This window comes from Lissotriton helveticus, chromosome 3_1 (assembly GCF_964261635.1).
Source record: "Lissotriton helveticus chromosome 3_1, aLisHel1.1, whole genome shotgun sequence".
NCBI classification, from domain to species: domain Eukaryota; kingdom Metazoa; phylum Chordata; class Amphibia; order Caudata; family Salamandridae; genus Lissotriton; species Lissotriton helveticus.
In genome coordinates, this window is record NC_136061.1 from 46090255 (window position 1) to 46112294 (window position 22040).

Below are 22040 nucleotides of genomic sequence, written 5' to 3' on the forward strand. Positions count from 1 at the left end.
CTTCTGTACTGACTCCTTCCTCAGACTGATAACTTTCCCAGAAATCAATGACTGGGCAAAGGATCTGCCTAAGTGCCCATGTGATGAAATATCCCCCCAAACCAACATGCACAGCATCCTGTTTTGAAAATGTTATTTGTGTCCAAGAAAAAGCCTTCTGATCCCTATTTTTAAAAGTTGGGGGCTAAACAGGTGCAGGGTTGAATTTTTTAAATTACAACAATTGGAGACTGAAATTGTAATCAAGGTAGTTTCTTCTTTTTTAAAGCTAGTTATCAGGTTCCGGAGTACAATGTGAACGGTTGTAAGCAGCGAATACATACCATTCCATATTTGTATCGAACATGTAAGCCTGAATATGACGCCCCTTATCCGGAACACAATGTGAGTGGTCGTACGTAGTGAATATATACCATCTTATATTTGAATCGAACACGTAAACCTGTATATGATGTTTTTTCTCTTTTACACAGGCTACAGGGTCGTTCATGGTATATTTCAATCAGTTAATGAATTTATCACCTGTTTTTTTACATAATGTCTTTTAATCTTGTAAAGATTCTTTTAACTTTTTAAAAAAAATCTGTGCTTTTATGATTTTGTAACATAAAGTCGAATAAAGCATTATTGACTTGACTTGACGGGTGGTCCACTATTTCCAAGATGAATTGCAGCACTGTCACTCATGCATGTTGCCCTCCCATACCATATGGTGGAAGCGGCAGCATTATGCCGACATTGGATGTCCCCCTGAAAAGCTTGTGCATGAGGTGTGGTGTGAGGTACGTCAGGCGTACATCATGGCGTTGTGTGAATCGGAGTCTAGCAACACGGGAGCTCTGTTGACTATATTTGTGATGGTTTCCCATTGTTTGGCTGAGGGCTCTCTGCCCAGGTCCTGCCCCCATGTAATTGTATGTCTTAGGCTGGGGTCTGCAGTCTTGCCAACAGTACGGTATATATTACTGTTACTGCTGTCCTACCCGTACCATGGGTAAGGAGTCTGCTAGGAGTGAAGGGGCGGGTGCTTCCGCTTGGCCCATTCCCCAGTTGGTGTGTATGGTGTGTTGAATTTCATCAGGAACTGTCTCTGTGGTATACTGTATAGGTCCACCAGTCTTCGAAATGTGTGTAGTTTTCCAGCACAGAATACATCTCCCGGTTGTGTCACTCCGGCTCTCTCCATAGTTGTGCATCGTGGTATCTTGCATCCACCTGGACCTCCCGTAATGACCACAGATCCAGGTGTGGTGCACACAGGGCAGGGTGTCCATGTGTGTCTACATACTGGTGGCAATACAATTTGGTTGCCTTCATCAAGGCTGGAGTCGGTGGTGTCGGTTTGGCCATGTTGGTTAGCCAAGTCAGGATGAGTGTGTTACTTAGGATTCACGTCACTTCATGTCTCTCGGCAGGTGGCTCCTCTTCCAGACTCTGCAGTTGTGCATTATCACAGTATAACTCGTTGTCAGGAGCCCCCAGCCCACCCTCCACCAATGGGCGTTGCACCCTAGCGGGCCACTCTTTTCCTTCCGCACCCCCTAAACTAGGTGTGATAACAGGCCATGGAGGGTTTTGAAGAAGGCTGTGACGAAGTATAGCAGTTGTGACAAAGTTTACCATTTTTGCGATTGCCACATGACCTAATGGGGAGAGTGGTAGGGATGTCCAGAGGGCATGGAGTTCCAAATCGATGCACAGGCCGTATAAGTGTGCCCACATAATCGGGTCTCTGGGTTGGCAGACCCCACTATCCATCTTATTGGCCGCTGCAGTTGTGCTGCTGCATATTATAGCTCAGAGTTGGGTGCAGCCGGGCCACCCACGTCCTGGGGGAGATAAAGGTCGGTCAACCTCTCCCTGCGTCTCCCATTAGACCAAGTTACCAATAATAATAGAGAGCACAATTTGTTAAAAAGAGAGCTGCTTCAGTATTAGTGGGAGCAGTGAGAAGAAATATAGTAACCAAGGAAGTATTAGCATTTTAGAGATTGCAATGCAGCCAAATGTAGATTATGGTAAGGAGCTCCAGAAGGGAAGGGAGTTCCTGATCTTAGTAACAGCTCGCCCTAGGTTACCCTCGAACAGATCCTGTGATAGATGTGCACTCCCAGGTAATTAAATGTATCAGTCGCCAAATGCAGTACTGTTTTTGGGCAAGCCCACTTCCTGCCAGTCCCTGGCAGTCAATGGAAACAGTCAGTATTCATCCCAATTCACTTTGAGGCCCAAGGCCTTGTCAAAGTCTTCCAGTACTGCCATCAATGGGAAGAGGATTGGTTCAGTGGACGTTCCTTCTCGTAGGTATATCAGGGCATCATCTGCATATAAGGACACAATGTGCCATTCTCCACCCATCGGAACACCCCAGCCAGTGCCAGCGCCCTCAGGGCACAGGCCAGAGAGCTATATCAACATCAAATAAAAGGGGGAGAGTGGACACCCCTGAAGAGTTCCTCTTCCAATCTGGATAGCTGGTGATATCAGTCCCCTTTTACATACTCTCATCTCTTGGTCCCTGTACAGCAGACTCAGTCATCGAAGGAAACCGACCCCTATGCTGAACCACATTGCACCCCTAGCAAATAAGGGCAGCTGTTTTCGGCCTCTAAGCGGCGATAATTCTATTGCCCCATTAGCAAGCTGTCGCTAACTGATGTTAGCGACAGCTTTTAGGCGATAGCGATTGGTTTGGGGCCCGCTTTGCATGTCAGCGATGTTTATCGCTAATGACATGCAAAGTGGGCGTACCCAACCTGTTAGCGACTGAAAGCAGTCGATAACGTCACTATCGCCTATTAACAAGGCAGGCGTAGCGTTGGAAATATTCGCGTAACACCTGCTCAGACCAGTTCTTAGCCATGTTATCCAATGGGAGGTGGATAACATGGCTAAGAACATTTTGTCGCTAATGCGTGAATATCGCTGTATTCGCAGCGATATTCACGCTATCGCCTGAAAATGTATCGCTTTGGAGATAAACCTTGCTAATAGCAAGTTATCGCAGTGATAATTTCCGGCGATGCTTAGTGATAAAAAATTCGTTGCTAAGCCTAGTTAGCAATAAATATCGCTAATCGTTGGTAATATGCCCCACAATTCCTAATCCCCTCATCCTGACCACATGCTAAACAGCATCATCATCAAACTGTGCATATAATATATAGCTGGGCGTGTGTTGTCTCCTGCCAGTGAAGGAATGGGGAATCAAACCTACAGACACAATTCCTAATCCCCTCATCCTGACCACAGGCTAAACATCGGCCAATATATCAAAAGGGGACCTCAGAAAGGCAAATTTAGGTAGAGAACCAGGGGAAAGAAGACCAATATACACACAGAAAGAATATCTCTACCTGTTTTACTTCAATATGTGATATACGTCGAATACTCAATAGGATACTCTGGCTTGACCATTGACACACCAATTAAAACATGTAAAGATGTATATTCATTCTTTGATCGTATTGAGGTTCTGACCGAGTGTTCCCTTGTTACCTGCATCACGCTACAGGAGTAGCTCTCCATTTGCCCAAAGCATCGTCCCACCAGAGGGAGGAGGAAGCCTTCGCGAGGCCGCAGAGGAGGTGAGAGGCGCGGCCCCGGGACTGCGAGGAACAGCGTCAAGTCCATCAGCTGTTTCCTCTTCCCGCGTGAGCCGCGCCCCCTCCCAGTGCCCGCCCCCATCAAGGAGCTTAAAACCTCTCGCGGCCCCCGCTGCGCGGGAGCCGCTCGTATTGAGGTTCTGACCGAGTGTTCCCTTGTTACCTGCATCACGCTACAGGAGTAGCTCTCCATTTGCCCAAAGCATCGTCCCACCAGAGGGAGGAGGAAGCCTTCGCGAGGCCGCAGAGGAGCTGAGAGGCGGGGCCCCGGGACTGCGAGGAACAGTGTCAAGTCCATCAGCTGTTTCCTCTTCCCGCGTGAGCCGCGCCCCCTCCCAGTGCCCGCCCCCATCAAGGAGCTTAAAACCTCTCGCGGCCCCCGCTGCGTGGGTGCCGCTCGTATTGAGGTTCTGACCGAGTGTTCCCTTGTTACCTGCATCACGCTACAGGAGTAGCTCTCCATTTGCCCAAAGCATCGTCCCACCAGAGGGAGGAGGAAGCCTTCGCGAGGCCGCAGAGGAGGTGAGAGGCGCGGCCCCGGGACTGCGAGGAACAGCGTCAAGTCCATCAGCTGTTTCCTCTTCCCGCGTGAGCCGCGCCCCCTCCCAGTGCCACGCCCCCTTTCACTCCTTACTGATTTATACGAGGCCAACAACGCGCATCGCGGGACGCGCGCGGGCCGCAGCCCGGGGCGAAGCCCGGGCCAAGGGCGGGCCCGTTGTTGCCCGTTAGTGCCCGATAGAGAGCGGTCCGGGCCACCCCTCTTACATCACTGAACTCGCAAGTAGGTATTCATCATGCCACCGAAAACAAGGAGCTCCACTAAGCCAAAATCCAAACATGCACATGAAGTAGCCCAAGTAACAGGCCCCATCGACCTATTCATCTCACGGGTCAACGAGACAATAAACCAGAGTATAGCTCTGATGGAAAAGAGAGTATCACTAGATCTCATGAGTGCTAATGCGAAGCGCTCCTCTCTAGGCGCTATTGCAAACGCCACCACCCCGATCCATCTTAATACACAAAACTGTTCACTTCCAACGTCTTTGTTAGCACCAGATACAAACTCAGTCCCGTCGGTAGTAAACCTTTCCGTTACACAGTCCGAGTCAGATCTCTCCATTACGTTTGATGATTTGGAAACAACCCCTGATTTAGCTATCTGTCACACCCAGGGGGATGCCCAAGCATATGATAACCAGCATCAACAAGGGGAAAGGGAAGGAGCAATTCCAAAAACCCACACAGCAACCACTGAAGAAGTACCAACTAATGTCCCGCGTACAGAACAGGTGCCAACCCATTCTAACCCTACAGCGTCCCATAGCATACCATTTCTCCCAGTAACTAACCAACCTCACAAGGCAATTTCCAATGACCATTTAGAAAACCAATGCAAAACTTGTAGAGCTACCTCACAAGTCCTCACTACAATAAAAGATCTGTTATTTCAACACCTAAAGCCCATTCAACTCAGTATCAGGAATCTCGAAGCTCAGTTAACTATCATCTCGGCTACCATTCTAGACTCAAACACCCGTATAGAAACAAAGGGTCAGCATAATATGTCACAGCCACCTAAAAAACAGCTACAAGTACACATACAGAAAACAGCCAATCACACAAATCTTCCGTCACTAGCACAGAAAAACTACAAACAAAACACCTCATTACCTAAATCTGTAATAAAAACGCCCCAACTTCAGAAAGAGAAATCTCCCGCTATACCCACTCAGCAAACAGTAAACACAGATTCAGTCATGATAGACACCCCAGGTCCAGTGACAAACACAGACAGCAATAGAGCCTGCTCAGGAAAAAGGCCCGAAACTTTTCCATTTAAACCACTGCCCTCTCAAACGACCCCCAAAAACACATCCAAAAAACCCACAGCAGCTAGACGCCCTGCCCACTTGCCTCCGGAAGCCACTCCTTACACAATAGTTCTCACAGGTGTACCAGAGCTAACTGATGACACACCCGAAACTGCATGGTCTCTCAAAAACAAAGCCATGCAGTGGTTAAGCATCAATAGACCGCTCGAATCCCACCTATCCGGAGGGATCACAACAGCCCGTAGAGTAGCCTGGTTAGGCAAAACGACAAAGTCAATCTGCGGAGACTGCATCATTGTAACATGCAGAGATCCCTCAACAGTGGATTACATCTGTGCCTGGCCTCAGCTTGATAAAAAAGGGGGGATTGACGCCCGTCATCTCTCCTTTTTCTATCCGCCAGCAAAACATCAACGTAACCCTCTACCCTGGTCATGGCACCAGCTTCCCAAAGAACCATGGAACCAGGAGCCATGGTACCAAGTGCCATGGAAACAGACGGAATACACATATGACTATGTAGGTAGGGGTGGACTGAGAGAAAGGCCCAGAGAACGCCAGAGGCCCTACTGGCAAGAAAGACCCTTTCAAACCTATGAAGGATGGCAGGGCCTCTCAACTCAAAACCGTTTTGATTGTCTCGAAATGGTTGATTGACCATTCAAGGACACATCGAGACATCCTAAAACCGATATTACATTGCAATCACTGAACGTTAACCAGTACCTAATATTCCCAGAGTCACCACAAGCGAGTCACGAAATCACATTGCAGGAACAATACAATATTTCTTTCACCAAAACTGGAAAACCTCCATATATCTGTCAGGGATTACCTAACGTTCCAAACAAGGCTCCAACTACTATCCCCTTAACGGAAGCTGACACCAACTCGGGATTGTGTCCTCAGCAACCCGTAGCCTTTAATAAGAACCCGATAAAACCACCACATACCGTTACGGAACTCTCAACCCTGACTTTGACTATCGCTTATTGGAATGTTGCAGGCCTAATTACAAAAATAACCTCTTCCTCATGGCTTGACACAGCAAAAAACCATCAAATTCTGTGCCTACAAGAGACCTGGTGTACAACTCCACTTCATTTAGCGGGCTATAAAACATTTTTTACTCAAGCAGTACCTAGTAGTATGGGCAGACCAAAAGGCGGGCTTACGACCTTCATTTCAAATACCCTTCCACTTACTGTGAAACTGTTAAAGGAAACACCGTTCTTTCAAATCATACAAATCACACAGTTAACAATAACGGAAGGAGATCTACATATATACATAAATTACTATAACAACTCAGGCAACGTGGAATGCTGCTCACACCTAGATGAAATAGTCGCATACTTACTCTCATTTCAAAAAACAAACAATAAATCCACAATCTATCTCATCTGGGGTGGCGATTTTAATCTTACGCTGTGCCCAAAGCACAAAAATGGGAACTGTGGGCTTAAGAACGAACTTGGAAACCCCATCCCTCACTTTGTGCACACGTTAGGGGGCAATAAACTAAACGAAATCCTCTTCACCTTAGACCTTGACTTTGTCAACGAACTAGTCAACCCGGAGCAAGCCTTTTTACCCACCTTTCACGGGCGAGGCTGCCTGTCAACCATCGACTATATTTTAGCCTCAAACTCTTATAAAGGGCAACTAAGTGATTACAAAATTGGGTCCAACCCAATCAGCGACCACTATCCACTCAGTGTGGAAATCAACATGAAGCAAGCTGGGATACCCTCTCCAAAAGCTAGTTCCCTAGACCAACAATCGCTTGCCATGAAGAAGCTGAACGGGTATGCAATTAAATGGACAAAGATCGATCCGGAGGAGATGACACAGAGGGTTCTCGAAAAAACACACCTCTGGCTAACCAATTGTCTGTCCCCCGAGGCACCCCCAGAATTAATAGTCACCTCTTTCCAAAACATCCAGGAAGTAATAAGGGACGAGCTTTTCATCAATCCAAAAAACAAGCGAAAACTCCCTATTACGAGATGGTTCGATACCGCATGCCGGAAGGCCCTTACGTCTCTCAAAGAAACCCTACGACAGCAACCGAGAGACCCTCAAAAAATTTCCCAGTTAAGGAAAACCTACAACACTGCCCGGAAAAATCGTAAAAAGCAGATAAAGCAAGATCTATGGCTTCGACTACATGATAGCGCATTAAGGAAAGACAGCATTGTTTTCTGGCAGATCATAAGATCACCTCTCCTGGCCAACATCAGCGACCCTGACCATCTTGATGTGGCAATAACTGAGGATGACTGGGTCTCCCACTTTTCAAAAATCTTCGGAATATCAACGGATGTCACACCAACAATCCAAATACAGGAACCTGAACGGGCAATGAGCAACATCTATCCAATCAACCTACGCTTTACTCTAAATGAGGTTAGAAAGGCAATCAAGGCCTCAAAAACAGGCAAGGCCCCCGGCCCAGACGGGGTCCCTATGGACTTGTTCCTACACGACGTCGACTATTGGTCGAAAATAATTACATGTGTCATGGCCGCAGTCGTCTCAATCGGTCTCTTCCCTTCATGGTCAACATCGACACTTTTGCCCATTTTCAAAAAAGGGGACCGTAACGACCCAGCGTGCTACAGGCCGATCTCCCTTCTGGACTCCTTGGGCAAGATTGCAGGTCGAATACTCCTGGACCGACTACAATCTTGGGCCCGGGAGAACAACATCATCACTGACCTGCAATATGGCTTCCAGAAGGGGCTCGGAACGGTCGAACAGGCCCTAAATCTTGTCCTCTTGGCTGGAAAGTACGCGCGCGCAAAAGGAGGCAACATCTTCCTGGTCTATGTAGACCTAAGCGCGGCGTTCGACTGCGTACAGCATGCAAAGCTATGGCAGATCCTAGAACATCTCGGAGTGGACCCACCCATATTAGCCTTCCTAAGAGAGTTATACACCAACGCAGAAGGCCGAGTTCGATTTGGCACTGGCGGTGAACTATCACGACCCTTTAAAATCTCAAGAGGAGTAAGACAGGGATGCGTACTGGCTCCCTTCCTGTTCAACCTATACACAAATGGGCTTGAACAGGCTATGCTGGAAGGGAGCCAGGACCTCCCACAGATAGCTCACCGCCCGATACCCATTCTCCTGTATGCCGACGACTCGGTCATTCTGGCACGGACCCCGAACCAACTCCAACGGCAACTTAACAAATATGTGACCTTCATGGACTCTCTAGGCCTTAAAGTTAACATTAAAAAAACTTTTACAATGAACATCGGCCCAAGGCAAAGAGTCTCCAAGCCCATACTCATTAACAACAGCACACTAGAAAAAACACCGGTGTACCCATACCTGGGCATTCTAGTGGATGACACAATGACTTGGCGTAAGGCAGTGGAAGCCAGAAATCTTAATTTCCGCCGTGCTACATCAGCACTAATTACCTTTTCAAGGAAACTAGGCAAACCAGCTCCAGCGGAACTGTTAACCATATACTATGCGAAATGCCACAGCGTGGCTACATACGGAGCAGGTATCTGGGGCTATGGATGTATTGACCAACTCCAGGTCACTGAAAACACCTTCATCAAGTACATCCTAGCCCTTCCCCAAAGTTCCCCGACCTCAGCTTCACACCGGGAGCTTGGTGTGGAGTACATTATTGACACCATACGATGCCAGCCTATCCTTCTGTGGCAGCGTATATGGTGCAACCCCGAAAGTCATATTACCCGTTCCCTCATCACAGACTGTCTTGGCCTAGTACACTGGCGGAAAATTCCGTGGCTTACCTACATCCATAAATTCTTTGTAGACATTGACTGTGAGCATTACTTTCTCGAACCACCCTCTATCGAAGACATCTCGAAGAGACAGCTGAAGCAAATATGTATGGGCCATCTAAGGGAACTCCGCAATCAAGCCGAGATTACCAAAACACAAAACGAAAAAATTTGCATATTGCAGACAGGGAAACTCACTCAGCCCTACCTGACATACTTTTTGTCGAACCATGAAAAATTTTTAATCACAAGATTCCGGTTTGACCTCTTTCATCGTTTGGTCTCATTTCCGGAAACGAAAAACTGGTCCCGAAATTTGATGAGCTGTCCTTGCGATGGAGTTTCTGTACAATCTACGATCCATGTCGTTCTTTTTTGCAAATACTACAGACCAGCAAGAAAAACATGGATTCTTCCTATTCTCCGATTTAGCGGAATAAGACAATCGTATCTAGCACTTTCCCACTTACAATCCCCGAAATCCCCGCATGAAGCAAAACTGATAGCAATTTTTCTTAAAACAGTAATATCAACCCGTCGCAAAATCACTACCTAAACCTGTATTCTTCCTTTTTCCGCAGAAACAGTATCACTATTTCGAAACTCCTTTCTTCACAGTGATTCAAGTTTTGTGACCCTTTGTTTAATGATTTTAATCTCTGATTTATGTTTAAAAACTTCTTCTTTTTGGAAAAGTACTTTTTATGATTATACATACCTATAATCGAATAAAAGTTGATGAAATGATTATTTTATTTTTAATTTTTTAGCAAAACGAACAGTTTCTTTAGAAAATATGCTAACAATACATAAATATCAATACATTAAAATAGCAAGTCCTAACTACAAAAATAATCTGATCTGACAGGTCAGATCCCATTACACAACCATTCATGCGCAGCACTCTCTCAACTACAGACTCAAACCATATTCACACGGAACCACAGGTGCATACCTCACATATACACCAAAAAAGGTAGAATATGCATTTGGGCCCCTCACAATATCTAATTGCTTTTCAAAAATGTATTTACAAATACTGAAATGTATACACATGTCTGCATATTTCATCACTCTCATCAAACTGTGCAGGTAATATAACTGGGCGTGTCCTGTCTCCTGTCAGTGAAGGGATGGGGAAGAGAACCTACAGACACAATTGCTAACCCCCTCACCCTGACCACATGCTAAACATCATCAAACTGTGTATATGTTATAACTGGCTGTGTCCGTCTCCTTTCAGATACCGAGGGGCCGCTGGCGTGCCCCGAGCCGCCCTGCTGGCACCAGCTCCTCCAGGAGGTGGGTACTCGTGTGACTACTGCTTTCTTATTACAGTCTGCGCAAATACACGTGATTTACATTAGCATGAATATAACACACTCTTACATTGTTTATAGTGTCTGGAAGCCTTTGGGAGGAGGTGTGTGTAATTCGTATAAACATGAAGTTCATTTACAAAGGCAAACAGAATTTGTTCTGTTTAAAAGTTAAGAAAAGGGTATAATCGATTTTGCAACTTTACAAATGTGATATTGACTTAGCTGAAGGCAACATCAGTTCGTTTAATTTGTTTTGCATAATTTAAAACGTTATTCCTGAACGAGTGTTTCTTTGCTAAATACCAATTACATTTGTAAAAAGATTTAGTGTACCCCAGTGACCCCACTATACACTTCCTTAGTCTTACTCTGGTGCAAAAACCTTCGCACAAGAAGGTCCGCTGCAACATGTATTTACTCGATTCCGTGTTTCACAAACAGCAAAATTGTGTAAATGGATTTGACTTTTTACGACAATGCAAAGTTTGTGTAATACAGGTATATACTTAAGTTGTATGTATATCTCTGTGTACGTCCACTAGCAAACCGTGCAAAGGCGTCGCTGCCCCTGACTTGTGCCTGGCAGTTTGCACGTTCACCCTTGTGAAAATATCTGTAGGTTCACAAGGTAAACTCCAGCAGCCAGGGTTGGCACAAAGGATGGACGGGTGCCACTTCTGCTGAACTACAGCACTTGAGGTCTCATCTAGGCACCTTGGTCCGCACGGACTAGTGCACTGCCTGTCCGAAAGAAGGTACAGCGCCTCTTCAGTGGTAGTAAGCGCTACATAAATACCCATCCTTAGCATGGAGAGCACAGACCAGGCCTAGTTTCTTAGGACCAGATGTACGAAGCTAGCAGCCTGATTCATCAAGCTGATTTGCGCTCGCAAAGGGCCAGATTCTGAGAATCTGGCCCTTTGCGAGTGCGATTTTTGCATTTGGTATTCATCATCCCAAATGCAAAAATCACTATTAGCGAAATCGCATATTTGCGAGGAATTGGATTTGAGGAATCTCTAATAGAGATTCCTTAAATGCAATTCATCAACCAAATAGAAATAGCGAAATCGCAATATTTGGTCTCAATTTACCACCAGGTCTGACTTGGTGGTAAATTGCGTAAATAGTGTAAAAAACACTTTAGTGCATTTTTTTCTTTTGCATGTTACACACACACATGTCCTTTGGACATGTGTGTGCGCAACACCTGTTCAAATGTGCATTTTAGGGGTGCTACAGGGTGTCCTTTGGACACACCTGGCACCCTTAAAATCGCTATCTGATTTGCGAGTAGCAAATTGCTACTCGCAAATAAGGGATACTCCCCATTCATTCCTATGGGCCTTATGGCCCATAGGAATGAATGGGGAGTTATTCCTTTTTTTGCGAGTAGCAAATTGCTACTCGCAAATAGAGAACATGTAGGAATCGCTATTTATTTAGCAATTCCTACATGAATACCGTTTTGCGTGTCCTCAATAGCGAGTCGCTATGATTCGCTATTAGGGCCACGCAAAACGGCCCGTTGATGAATCAGGCTGTTAGTGTTTGCGATTGCCAATTTGCGAATTTTTGTGATTTGCTATTTGGTAATTGCAAACACTAATGTACAAAAGAAGGTTTTACACTTTCTGCGATTAACAGTGGGTCGCAAAGATACCTAGCTCATCAATATTATTGAGTTAAGTCTAAGTTTGTGACCCACTGGGGATCACAAAAGTCACAGGGGCAGCAGACCACCATGTCTGCGAATGCTTTTCAATAAAGCAATCTTTTTTCTTTTTTTAAAGGCAGCCGTTTATGTGTTTCAAAGGGGAAGAGGTCTCTTAGGGCAGTGCTAAAAAACCTTTTAAACAAAAGTGCCTGGGCCCTCTTTAGGAAGGCACTGCAGCGATTGCTCTTGCCAGTGCTGCCCATGACAGAACCCACAAACTACTAACCATCACACTCAAAAAGCAGGACAATTCAGACTAATGCAGCTTCACAAATCCTTAAGACCGGCATGGGACCCCTGACGAACCAGAACTGTAACATGCAGGAGAAATCTAACCAAGAGAGGTGCTATTTATTGAAATCAACCCATGTGTTCCACATCAATGATTACAGTGACTCTAAGTCTACACTACCTGTGACATCTGTACTGTTGTTTGTTGTAAACAATAAAAAAAGAATGGCATGGGAGGCAGGTATTAGTCCTTTTAATTGTCAAATGAATTAATAAACAGCTGTTGTTATGCTCAACACTAAACTAGACAAAGAGCGCCACCATGTGTCAGACTGGGATAAGTGCCAGCGCTGACAATTAAGCGCCAGTGCCAAGCACTGGAAACCACCGGCTCAATTACGCACTTCCTTGGGGGCCTCTTCCTGTTTGCGAATGGGTTACCACCTACTTGAAGTAAGTGGTAAAATGCAAATGTTTTGCAACGGCATTTCGGTCACAAGACATTCATACATACCCCTGCGATTCGGTATTAGGAAGGGACGCCCTAAACATGCCCTTTCCTACTACCGAATTGGAAACCCAATTTGTGATTCAGTAATAGGTTACCAAATCACAAATTAGGCATTTGTATATTGAAAAAATGCCTTTTTCAGTTCGAGAACGGCCGGATTCTGTGAATCAAGTAGTTTGCAAACAAAAAAAAGTTTTGCACAACTGGGGCAATATTATGTTTTAGGGTGCACCTTCCCTGTTTGAACCTGGCGCACCTTAAAACAGGTGCGATGGGCGCAAACAGAGAGAGTGCGCCCTACTACATACAATGTGCTGCCTCCAGGGCAGCCGCAAACTTGTTCCGCCTTGGGGGCAGCGCATTTAAGTGAAACATTTGGAATTTGGAAACGGATTTGTAGGAATTTGGAAACGGATTTGTAGAGCGCGTAGCTACCCTAGGGCGTCCCAGCGCTGTCGGTCAACCTATGTTTCCGGAGGGGGAAGAGTACTATGGGAAGAGCCATGTTTTAAGTTGCCTACGGAAGGCCAGTAGGTTGTGTTCTCTTTGGATGGAGATTGGCAGGGAGTTCCATAGCTTTGAGGCGTTATACGAGAACAATCTCCCCCCAGAACGGGTCTTATGGATTCTGGGGATGCTGGCCAAGGAGAGGGCGTCTGATCTCAGTTGCCTGTTGGACTGATGGGGTTTGACAAGGGAGCTCAGAATCGGTGGACCTCTACCGTGCATTATCTTGATTGAGATGCAGAAAGTCTTAAAGGTGATCCTTTGTTGAACTGGAAGCCAGGGCAGGCTTTTGAGGGCTGGTTTCGCTGAGCATTTTGATTTAGTCTATTTATTTATTTATTTAGAGTTTTGTATAGCGCGAACAAGACCCATGGGTATCAGAGCGCTTAACATCGAGGAAGGTTACACATTTCCAGTTCGGTATCGATATACAACAGATAAATAAGAGATAACAGAGACTATGGCTATAGAGAGTGTCTAACTATATATATTCCAAACACATGTGCAAATGGTAAAAAGAAGTGATAGAGACCATTATCAATCGATAAGTTGAGGTAGAGGTTATATAGATTATATAGTTTGGCGGATACAGCCGCGGCTTGTGTGTGGCGTCAGTCTCCTGTCAGAGATAGTGTTCATGTGGAGGCCACCCTTCAGTTGATGAAACAGTTCATACCAGCGATCTGTCGGCTTCCCTATGCAAGGTATTTACTCATCATTAGGCTTTTCATTTCACGTTTAAATTGTACAATATTTTGAATCTTCCTAATGCTAGGGGGGAGTGAATTCCAGACTCTGGGGGCAGCTCCAGAGAATGCTCGGTCATAAGTCTTTTTCTTTCGGAAGAAGGCTGGTCTCACAGCAGCTCTTTGGCGCTTCTCCCTGGTCTGTTTCCTCCCGATAGCTTAATTTTCTTGGCTAGATATCCTGGCGTGTTATGGTGCACCGCTTTGTGAGTAATACATGCTATCTTCATTTGAACTCTAGCCTCATAAGGTAGCCAGTTTAGTGCTTTCAGGTGAGGCGATATATGATCAAATTTCCTAGATCCAGTGATGAGTCTTGCCGCAGCGTTGAGACAGGCTTTTAGTGGTGCTGTGGAAGTTTTAGGTAGGCCAGTTAAGGTAGAGCAACCATATTCGATCCTGGATATTACTAGGGATTGTATAGCTAGTTTTAGATCTGCTTCTGAGATGAAAGGTTTTAGTTTTCTTAGGTAGCTCAGATGGAAGCGGGCACTTTTTGCCATTGAATTAATGTGGGCTTTCATGTCGAGTTTCTCATCTAATGTGATTCCTAGTGATTTGGCTGAGTTGACTAGGGTGGGTGTGCAGTTTAGCGCAGTCACCAATTTGGTCCATTCCTTTATTTCAGGGTGGCTCCTTGGAGGTGAGATTAGCAAGAATTCGGTTTTCTGGGCATTTAATTTCAGATGATTCAAAGTTAACCATTGTACAGTCATCCTTAGTGTTTCATTGATTAGATCTATGTCTTCAAGGGAGGCGATCTTTAAGTATATTTGCGTGTCGTCTGCATACATGTGGTAGGATATCTTTGATTTCCGAAGAATGTCTGTGAGGGGTTCGACATACAGGTTGAATAGATCTGGGGATAGTGTTGAGCCTTGCGGGACCCCAATTGCGTTAGGACATGGGGCTGAGATTGCTTGGTTAACCATGAATCGTTGAGATCTGTTACTTAGGAAAGAGTTGAACCATCTCAGGACGTTTCCGGATAATCCCATCCTGTCCTGTAGCCTGATCAGAAGTGCCTCATGATTTACCGTGTCGAACGCAGAAGACAGGTCGAGGAGAATCAATAGGCATGCTTGATTTTGGTCTAGGGCTTGTAGTGCGTCATCAGCAATGTGCAGGATCGCTGTTTCTGTGCTGTGCCCTGTTCTGAATCCTGATTGGCATTCGTCTAGTAGGGAGAACTTGGTGATGTGTTGCTTCAATTGGCTCTGCACGCATTTCTCAATTAGTTTGGCCAGTAGAGGGATGTTAGTTACTGGTCTGTAGTTATTCGGATCTGATGCATTCGCTGTCGGTTTTTTGATTATTGGAACTACTTGTCCTGTTTTTAGGCAGTCAGGGAGGATCCCTTGTGTAAGTGAAGCGTTTATTATTTTGGTCCAGATTGGAACCACAATGTGGCTTATTTCTCTTACACATTTTGCAGGCAAAGGGTGATGGTAGTGGTTATTCGGTCTGATTTCGGCCAGCGTTTTGGCGATCCCGTCATGGTCATATAGTTCAAATGTGTCCCAGTTTGCTTTATTTTTTGTCTCACTTTTTGCCTTACTCTCTGTTATCATGCCGGTCTCGCTCGTCGGTCGAGGTTGGGTCGGGAGGATACTTGCGGCCATTGCGAGCTCTACCTCTAGCGCTTTGGTCTTCTCTAAGAAAAATGTGGAGAATTCCTCGCAGCTTAATGGATTTTTTGCGTTCTCTTGAGTTGATTTGGCTTGTTTATCGGATAGCTGCTTTAGGATCTCGAAGAGTTTTCTTGGTCTGTTTTTGGCATTGTCAAGTTCTGCTCTTATAAATTCTTTTTTGGAATTGATTACCTTTTTGTTATAATCCTTTCAGCTCTGGTGAGGAAGGGTGTTGTCTCCATTTTCTTTCGGCTGTTCTCAGCTTGCGCCTGTCTTCATTCAGAGACCCACTGAACCACGGATTCTTTGGATTATCTGTGGTCCTTTTCAATTTTAGTGGCATAGTTTCATTGACGATATTTCCAATTGAGGTTAAGTAGTGATCAGTCAGTTCGCTTACATTCTGCATGTCGCTGGGTGGCTTGAGGCCTCTCTCGCATCTTTCAGCCAATAGCTCAATGTTCGCTTCTCTTATATCTCGGGTCAATTTTTTTGGTCTTGTGGGGTTGCACAGTCCTACCCTTTTTCACTGAGGGAATCACGAATGTTATGGCGTGATGGTCAGACCAATCACAAGGGTCTATAGCATGGATTGATGTCTCTTTGTTTCTTGAAATAATCCAATCTAAGGTCGCTCCTTGCACGTGGGTAGGTTGGGTGCATGCTTGTGTGAGGTTTAGTTCGGTGGGGAACTCTTTAACCAAATTAACCAGTTTGTCATTGCCGTCGTCCCAGTGTAAATTAAAGTCTCCCAGGAATATGTTGTTGACTTCTGGATTGGAATTGGCCGTTATGATCTCTATTAGTTCCTCTGTGAACTTGGTGTTTTCTCCTGGTGGGTGGTAAAATGCATGCAAGTTGCATTTTTGATTGCTTGAGGATTTTATATTCAGACCCAGATATTCACATGATTCTAAGGGGTCGGCTTGTATCAAGTTGACGTCTATCTCTGATCGGTGAATGCAGGCTATACCTCCTCCTATTTTTCTTAGCCTATCTAATCTCACAATGTTATAATGAGGTGGTACTAGGAGATCAATAGCAGGAGCAGATGATTCCTTTAGCCATGTTTCCGTAAGTATTGCCAGGTCGATTTCCTTACTGATGATGAGGGCTGCTATATCTGATGCATGTTTAGTTGCTGAACGACAGTTGAGTAGAAGGCACTTCAATGGTTTATCCGAGTTAAGGAGGTTCCCAGTTTCGGATTCAGTTGCTGTTAACTGGATATGTTGTAGATTGAGGTGGATTGCTTTCCTGTCATTCTTTCTGGAAGTTCTATTAGAATCAATTGGTACAGTTTTAATTCTCTCCTCCCTCTCCCAGGCTGGTTGATCATAGGTTCGGAGTAAGGCCCAGGTTTCTTCATTTGATGAGGGGTTTATCCTGTCTGGTCTGTTGAGCCTATTTTTTTGAGACAAAGCCATCTCGTCATTCCTTTTTTGTGCGGAGAGTACTAGATCCTGGATATGCGAGACCTTAGAGTGCGTGCTTACCGTCAACTCCCATATCTTTTCGATTGCATGTGAGATTTTCATCGAGCCTTGTGCCAAGTTGCCTACTATTTTCTGAAGCTCCTTAATTTCTTTCTGATTTCGGGATGATTTCTTGGTGTGGATAGATCTGCCAGTTCGGGTAGTGCATTTTGTTCTTCTCCGTGACTGATCTGTTCTCATTCTCACAGTTCCATCATTTGTATCTTCGGTAGGGTTGTTGTTCTCGATTCTATTTGAGGTGTCCTGAGAGTTATCTATGTTGTGTGGTCTAAGTAATAACTTTGTGGGTGGGGATAAATTCGACTCTGATATCAGATTTGAGCGTGGTATCGAGTCCTGTAGTGACTCGCTAGGAGCTGAGGTGTCTTCATCAGGCAGATTTGCACCGACTGGTGGCGGCATCATCTCTTCTCTTTGGACCTGGCCCTGCTCTTCATTTGCCCGCTTGGAAGACCTCTGTGTTCTTTCTGTATTATTCTCATGGGTTGCATTTACACTTTCAGTTATATCTCTAAAGCTGGAAGTTTGAGTCTTGTGGTCCCCGGGTCGGTTGACGTCTCTAGTTGTATTATCACTGTTGTCACACGTGACTTCACGTGGGGTCAAGGGTAGTTGGTATCTTGGTTTCTCCAGCGTTTCTTTTATTGTTAGGAAAATCTTTTCGAATTCCTCAAGGTCCCTGTTAGCAGCTTGTATCAGCACTATTCCCGTTTTGTATAAAGTGATGCATAGTTCAGCATTGCAGCTTCTTGATTGAGTGGTCATTATTTTTGTGCCATGTGGGATGTTTTTCATACTTCTTATGATCAGCATTTCTGTGATGGCATTGCGCCATTTCGCTGTTTTATTTGTGTGGAAAATCAAGTCATTCGTTATGGTGCCTTTAACTATATCGAAGTATGGGTCGGCGAACAGTGTGTCCGGGTTTTTTCTCAATGTGTTGTGTTTAAACTTTTTGGCAGCATTTTTGGATAGGGTAGAAGGATACTTTATGCTCTGCGCTTTAGGGCCAGTCGTCCCTCGGTATCTTTCATCCATTTTCACTTCCTGTTGTCAGTCTTATGATGATTTGATCTGAGTTGGTCCCTTGCCAGAATACAGTGGTGGTCCCAGTATTGGCCCCAGTATTGGAAAATATATCAGAAAATATATCAGGTACCAGTATTTCGTGGAGTGTTGTTTCCTCTGATATACTCCAATTATACCTTTATAGTTCAGTTACCGTGCCATAGGTATTAAGTTAACTATCCATTAATGAGTTAGGAGAAGTCTGGGGTGGAGCTAGCCATTACAAGATGTCCGCCGTTTCTGTTTCTGTTGATATTGATATTCTGTGGGGGAGTGCACTTTCTACTATCCAATTCTGTAGTTAGTTCCCTTTTGCTTTGTTATGTACATGGTCCTCTTTCAGTGTCTATGCCCTGCGTTAATGTTATTGGTGGTTTTGAGTACACAGTCCCCTTTCAGTGTCTATGGCCCAGTTCTTTGCTGGTGCTGTGGCAATTATACCATTTCCTTCCCCTTCTCTTTCTCCGCTCTTGTACGAGGACTGCTCATCTCATCCTCCGTATGCTCAAACCCCCTCCGCTGTTCTCTCTTGCTCGTTGCAGTTGTGGGCATTGCCGAGGAGATCGTGAGGTTAGGGAGTGTCTTCAGCGGCCGCCATTTTAAAGTCAGGCGTGCCGCTTTCTCCGTTCGCCCTCAGCTCCTCCGAGTAGATACACTCAGAATGCATTCAAGGGGGCGCCGCGCCGCGCGATGGGGCAGGGGCGCTCGCACCTTGTCCGTCGTTCTCCGAGGTTGTTCCGCTCCTCCCAATTGCCGTGACCGGATCTTATCCTCCGTCGTCGGAGGCGCAGTCTCAGACCCCCTGCATTTCCCAGCGCGGAAGCCTCCTATCTCGACCACCGAACAGCCCAGATGATGTCGGGTGGCTCTCAATGCACTCGCCGCGGATCCGCCCTCCTTCCGAGTGTCCAGCCGCAATGCTAGTCCTCCGATGTCCGCCGTCCGTGGAGTCCGGTAAGCAGGGTCTGCCTTGTTGTTTACTGACCCCGCTTGTTGTCTCACGTGATTTTCTCCCTGAGCCTTCTGATTTAGATCCGCACTGTTCCTGCAGTGATGCCCTTGGTCAATCTGGGTCGCTTTCAGGGTTAATCGGGGATTTATTCCATTTAGGAGATCCCTGACCCCAGAGCTCTTCCCTAGAGCTCTTGACCAGCGGCCATCTTGCCTTGTGAAAGGTTAGTTGACCCTGTTAGAATTCTGGCTGCGGCATTTTGGGCGCATTGTAGTCTGTGAATGACAGAGGCGGGGGCCCCCAAGTAAAGGGCGTTTCCGTTGTCCAATCTGGAGTTTACTAGGCCCTGCATGAGCAGCTTCCTAGATTGGAAGGGGATTAGATGGAGAACCTTCCTAGCTGTTTGGATAAGGCCAATGCAGGTGCCTGCGGTTTTTCTGGCCTGAGATTTAAAGTTAAGGTCTTGATCTAACCAGATGCCAAGGCTCTTGACTTCTGATTTGGGGGTGGGAGGAGGACCCATACAGTCTGGCCATATAAGGGATGAGGGAAGTTTGTGAGGGTTTCCCAGGAAGAGGATCTCGGACTTCTCGCCGTTCAGTTTAAGGCGTGATTCGCACATCCACTGGAAGATGTTCTCGAGGCAGGCTGCCAGGTTGTCTAGGCTTTTATTCGATTGGTTGATGGACACCACCAGTTGTGTATCATCGGCATACATAACTGTTTTTATGCCGAATGGTGTTGTGATGTCTTCTAACGGGGACATGTAAACGTTAAATAGTGTGGGGCTCAGGGATGAGCCCTGGGGGACCCCACACGGAAGCGGGAGTGCTTTGGATTTGACCGCGCCATCAGACACTTGGAAGGTTCTCCCTTCCAGGAAGGATTTGATCCAGGACAGGGCAGTGCCGGATACTCCTACCATGCTGAGCCGGTGGATGAGGATCGCATGGTCGACCGCGTCGAAGGCGGCACTCAGATCAAGGAGGATCACTGCCACTGATCCTCCTTGGTCTATGATGGTTCTTGCTTCCTCGACCACGGCAAGTAAAGCGGTGTCTTTTCCCTGTCCTGGTCTGAACCCCGTCTGGGATTGGCGCAGAAGTTTGTTGGATTCTAGGAAGAGAGAAAGTTGGTGATTGACAATACGCTCGGCCACTTTGCTGATGGCCGGGAGGAGAGAGATGGGTCTGAAGTTTGATGGTTCCATGGGGTCGAGGTGTTTTTTTTTTAGGAGTGCCCTGACTATGGCTTTTTATAAAGGTAGGCAATTTCGGGCAGTTCGCTCTATTGCAGCGTCCCGCCTTTCTGCAGCGCTTGTCTGTTTGAAGCTCTTCGTTTTAAATGACCCGTTTTTACCTGCTAGGTTAATTTTCTGTTAGTCACTTAATCCCCTGTTTTTAAATTTGTGGCCTCGCATACTTGCACTGCTGACACCCTAACCTGCATTTAAAAGAATAAAACTCACCGCATTTGCGGGTCCCTGCCCCTGACTCGTGCGGCCATATTGAGTTGAGCGTTCCTTCGTGCGCTCTAGTCCTACTTCTGTTTTGCTAGGCGGACATAAAGGTAGGCAATTTCGGGCAGTTCGCTCTATTGCAGCGTCCCGCCTTTCTGCAGCGCTTGTCTGTTTGAAGCTCTTCGTTTTAAATGACCCGTTTTTACCTGCTAGGTTAATTTTCTGTTAGTCACTTAATCCCCTGTTTTTAAATTTGTGGCCTCGCATACTTGCACTGCTGACACCCTAACCTGCATTTAAAAGAATAAAACTCACCGCATTTGCGGGTCCCTGCCCCTGACTCGTGCGGCCATATTGAGTTGAGCGTTCCTTCGTGCGCTCTAGTCCTACTTCTGTTTTGCTAGGCGGACATAAAGGTAGGCAATTTCGGGCAGTTCGCTCTATTGCAGCGTCCCGCCTTTCTGCAGCGCTTGTCTGTTTGAAGCTCTTCGTTTTAAATGACCCGTTTTTACCTGCTAGGTTAATTTTCTGTTAGTCACTTACAGCCTGATTCATGAAGCTAAATTGCGGGCGCAATAGCTGCGAAAATGGCATTGCGCCCGCAATTACCCAAATCGGCATTCATGAAGAAAATAACCAAAGCGCAAAACACAGATTGCGAATTCGCTAATAATTTGCGCCAAAGCACGGAATTAGAGAATAAAGTTAGCGAATTCGCAATACTAGCGCAATCGGAATTCATGAAAATTCTCTAATAGCGAAAAACCTCAAAATCTCCATTAGCGCCGCGCAAATTAAGGACAACCCAAAGCAGGTGGTAACCATAAAAGTGATTTGCGAAAATTTGGAAAAACTGTTGGCCAATCAGGAACAGGGACAGGGCTGACCAAACACACATAAGGAGACACAGCAGCAGCAGTTGGTGTCTCACAATGCCAGGAATGTACATGGTGGTCAGGCGGCGAAGGCTACAGCGAGCAGCACGGAGGAGACGCAGAATACAGGAGAGGATATTCCGCCAGCGGATCACCCTGCTGGGACAAACCAGGGAGCAGATCTATGCGAAGTACTGGTTGAATGGGGCCATGATAATTCAACTCATACACGACCTTGACCCCCTGATGCAGCACCCAACAAGGCGGACCAATGCTGTGCCTACACATGTACAGGTATTGTGTAGCCTG

At 46.0% G+C, this 22040-nt stretch overlaps 1 protein-coding gene across 1 annotated transcript in view; it reads left to right on the forward strand.

Moving 5' to 3' along the window:
• Positions 1 to 22040, forward strand: part of SLC23A3 (solute carrier family 23 member 3) — a 264087-nt gene that overhangs the window by 110240 nt on the left and 131807 nt on the right. Inside the window, exon 4 of the mRNA XM_078683500.1 lies at positions 10460 to 10518. Coding sequence (XP_078539626.1) covers positions 10460 to 10518 — 59 coding nt within the window. The remainder of the gene's footprint in view (positions 1 to 10459; positions 10519 to 22040) is intronic.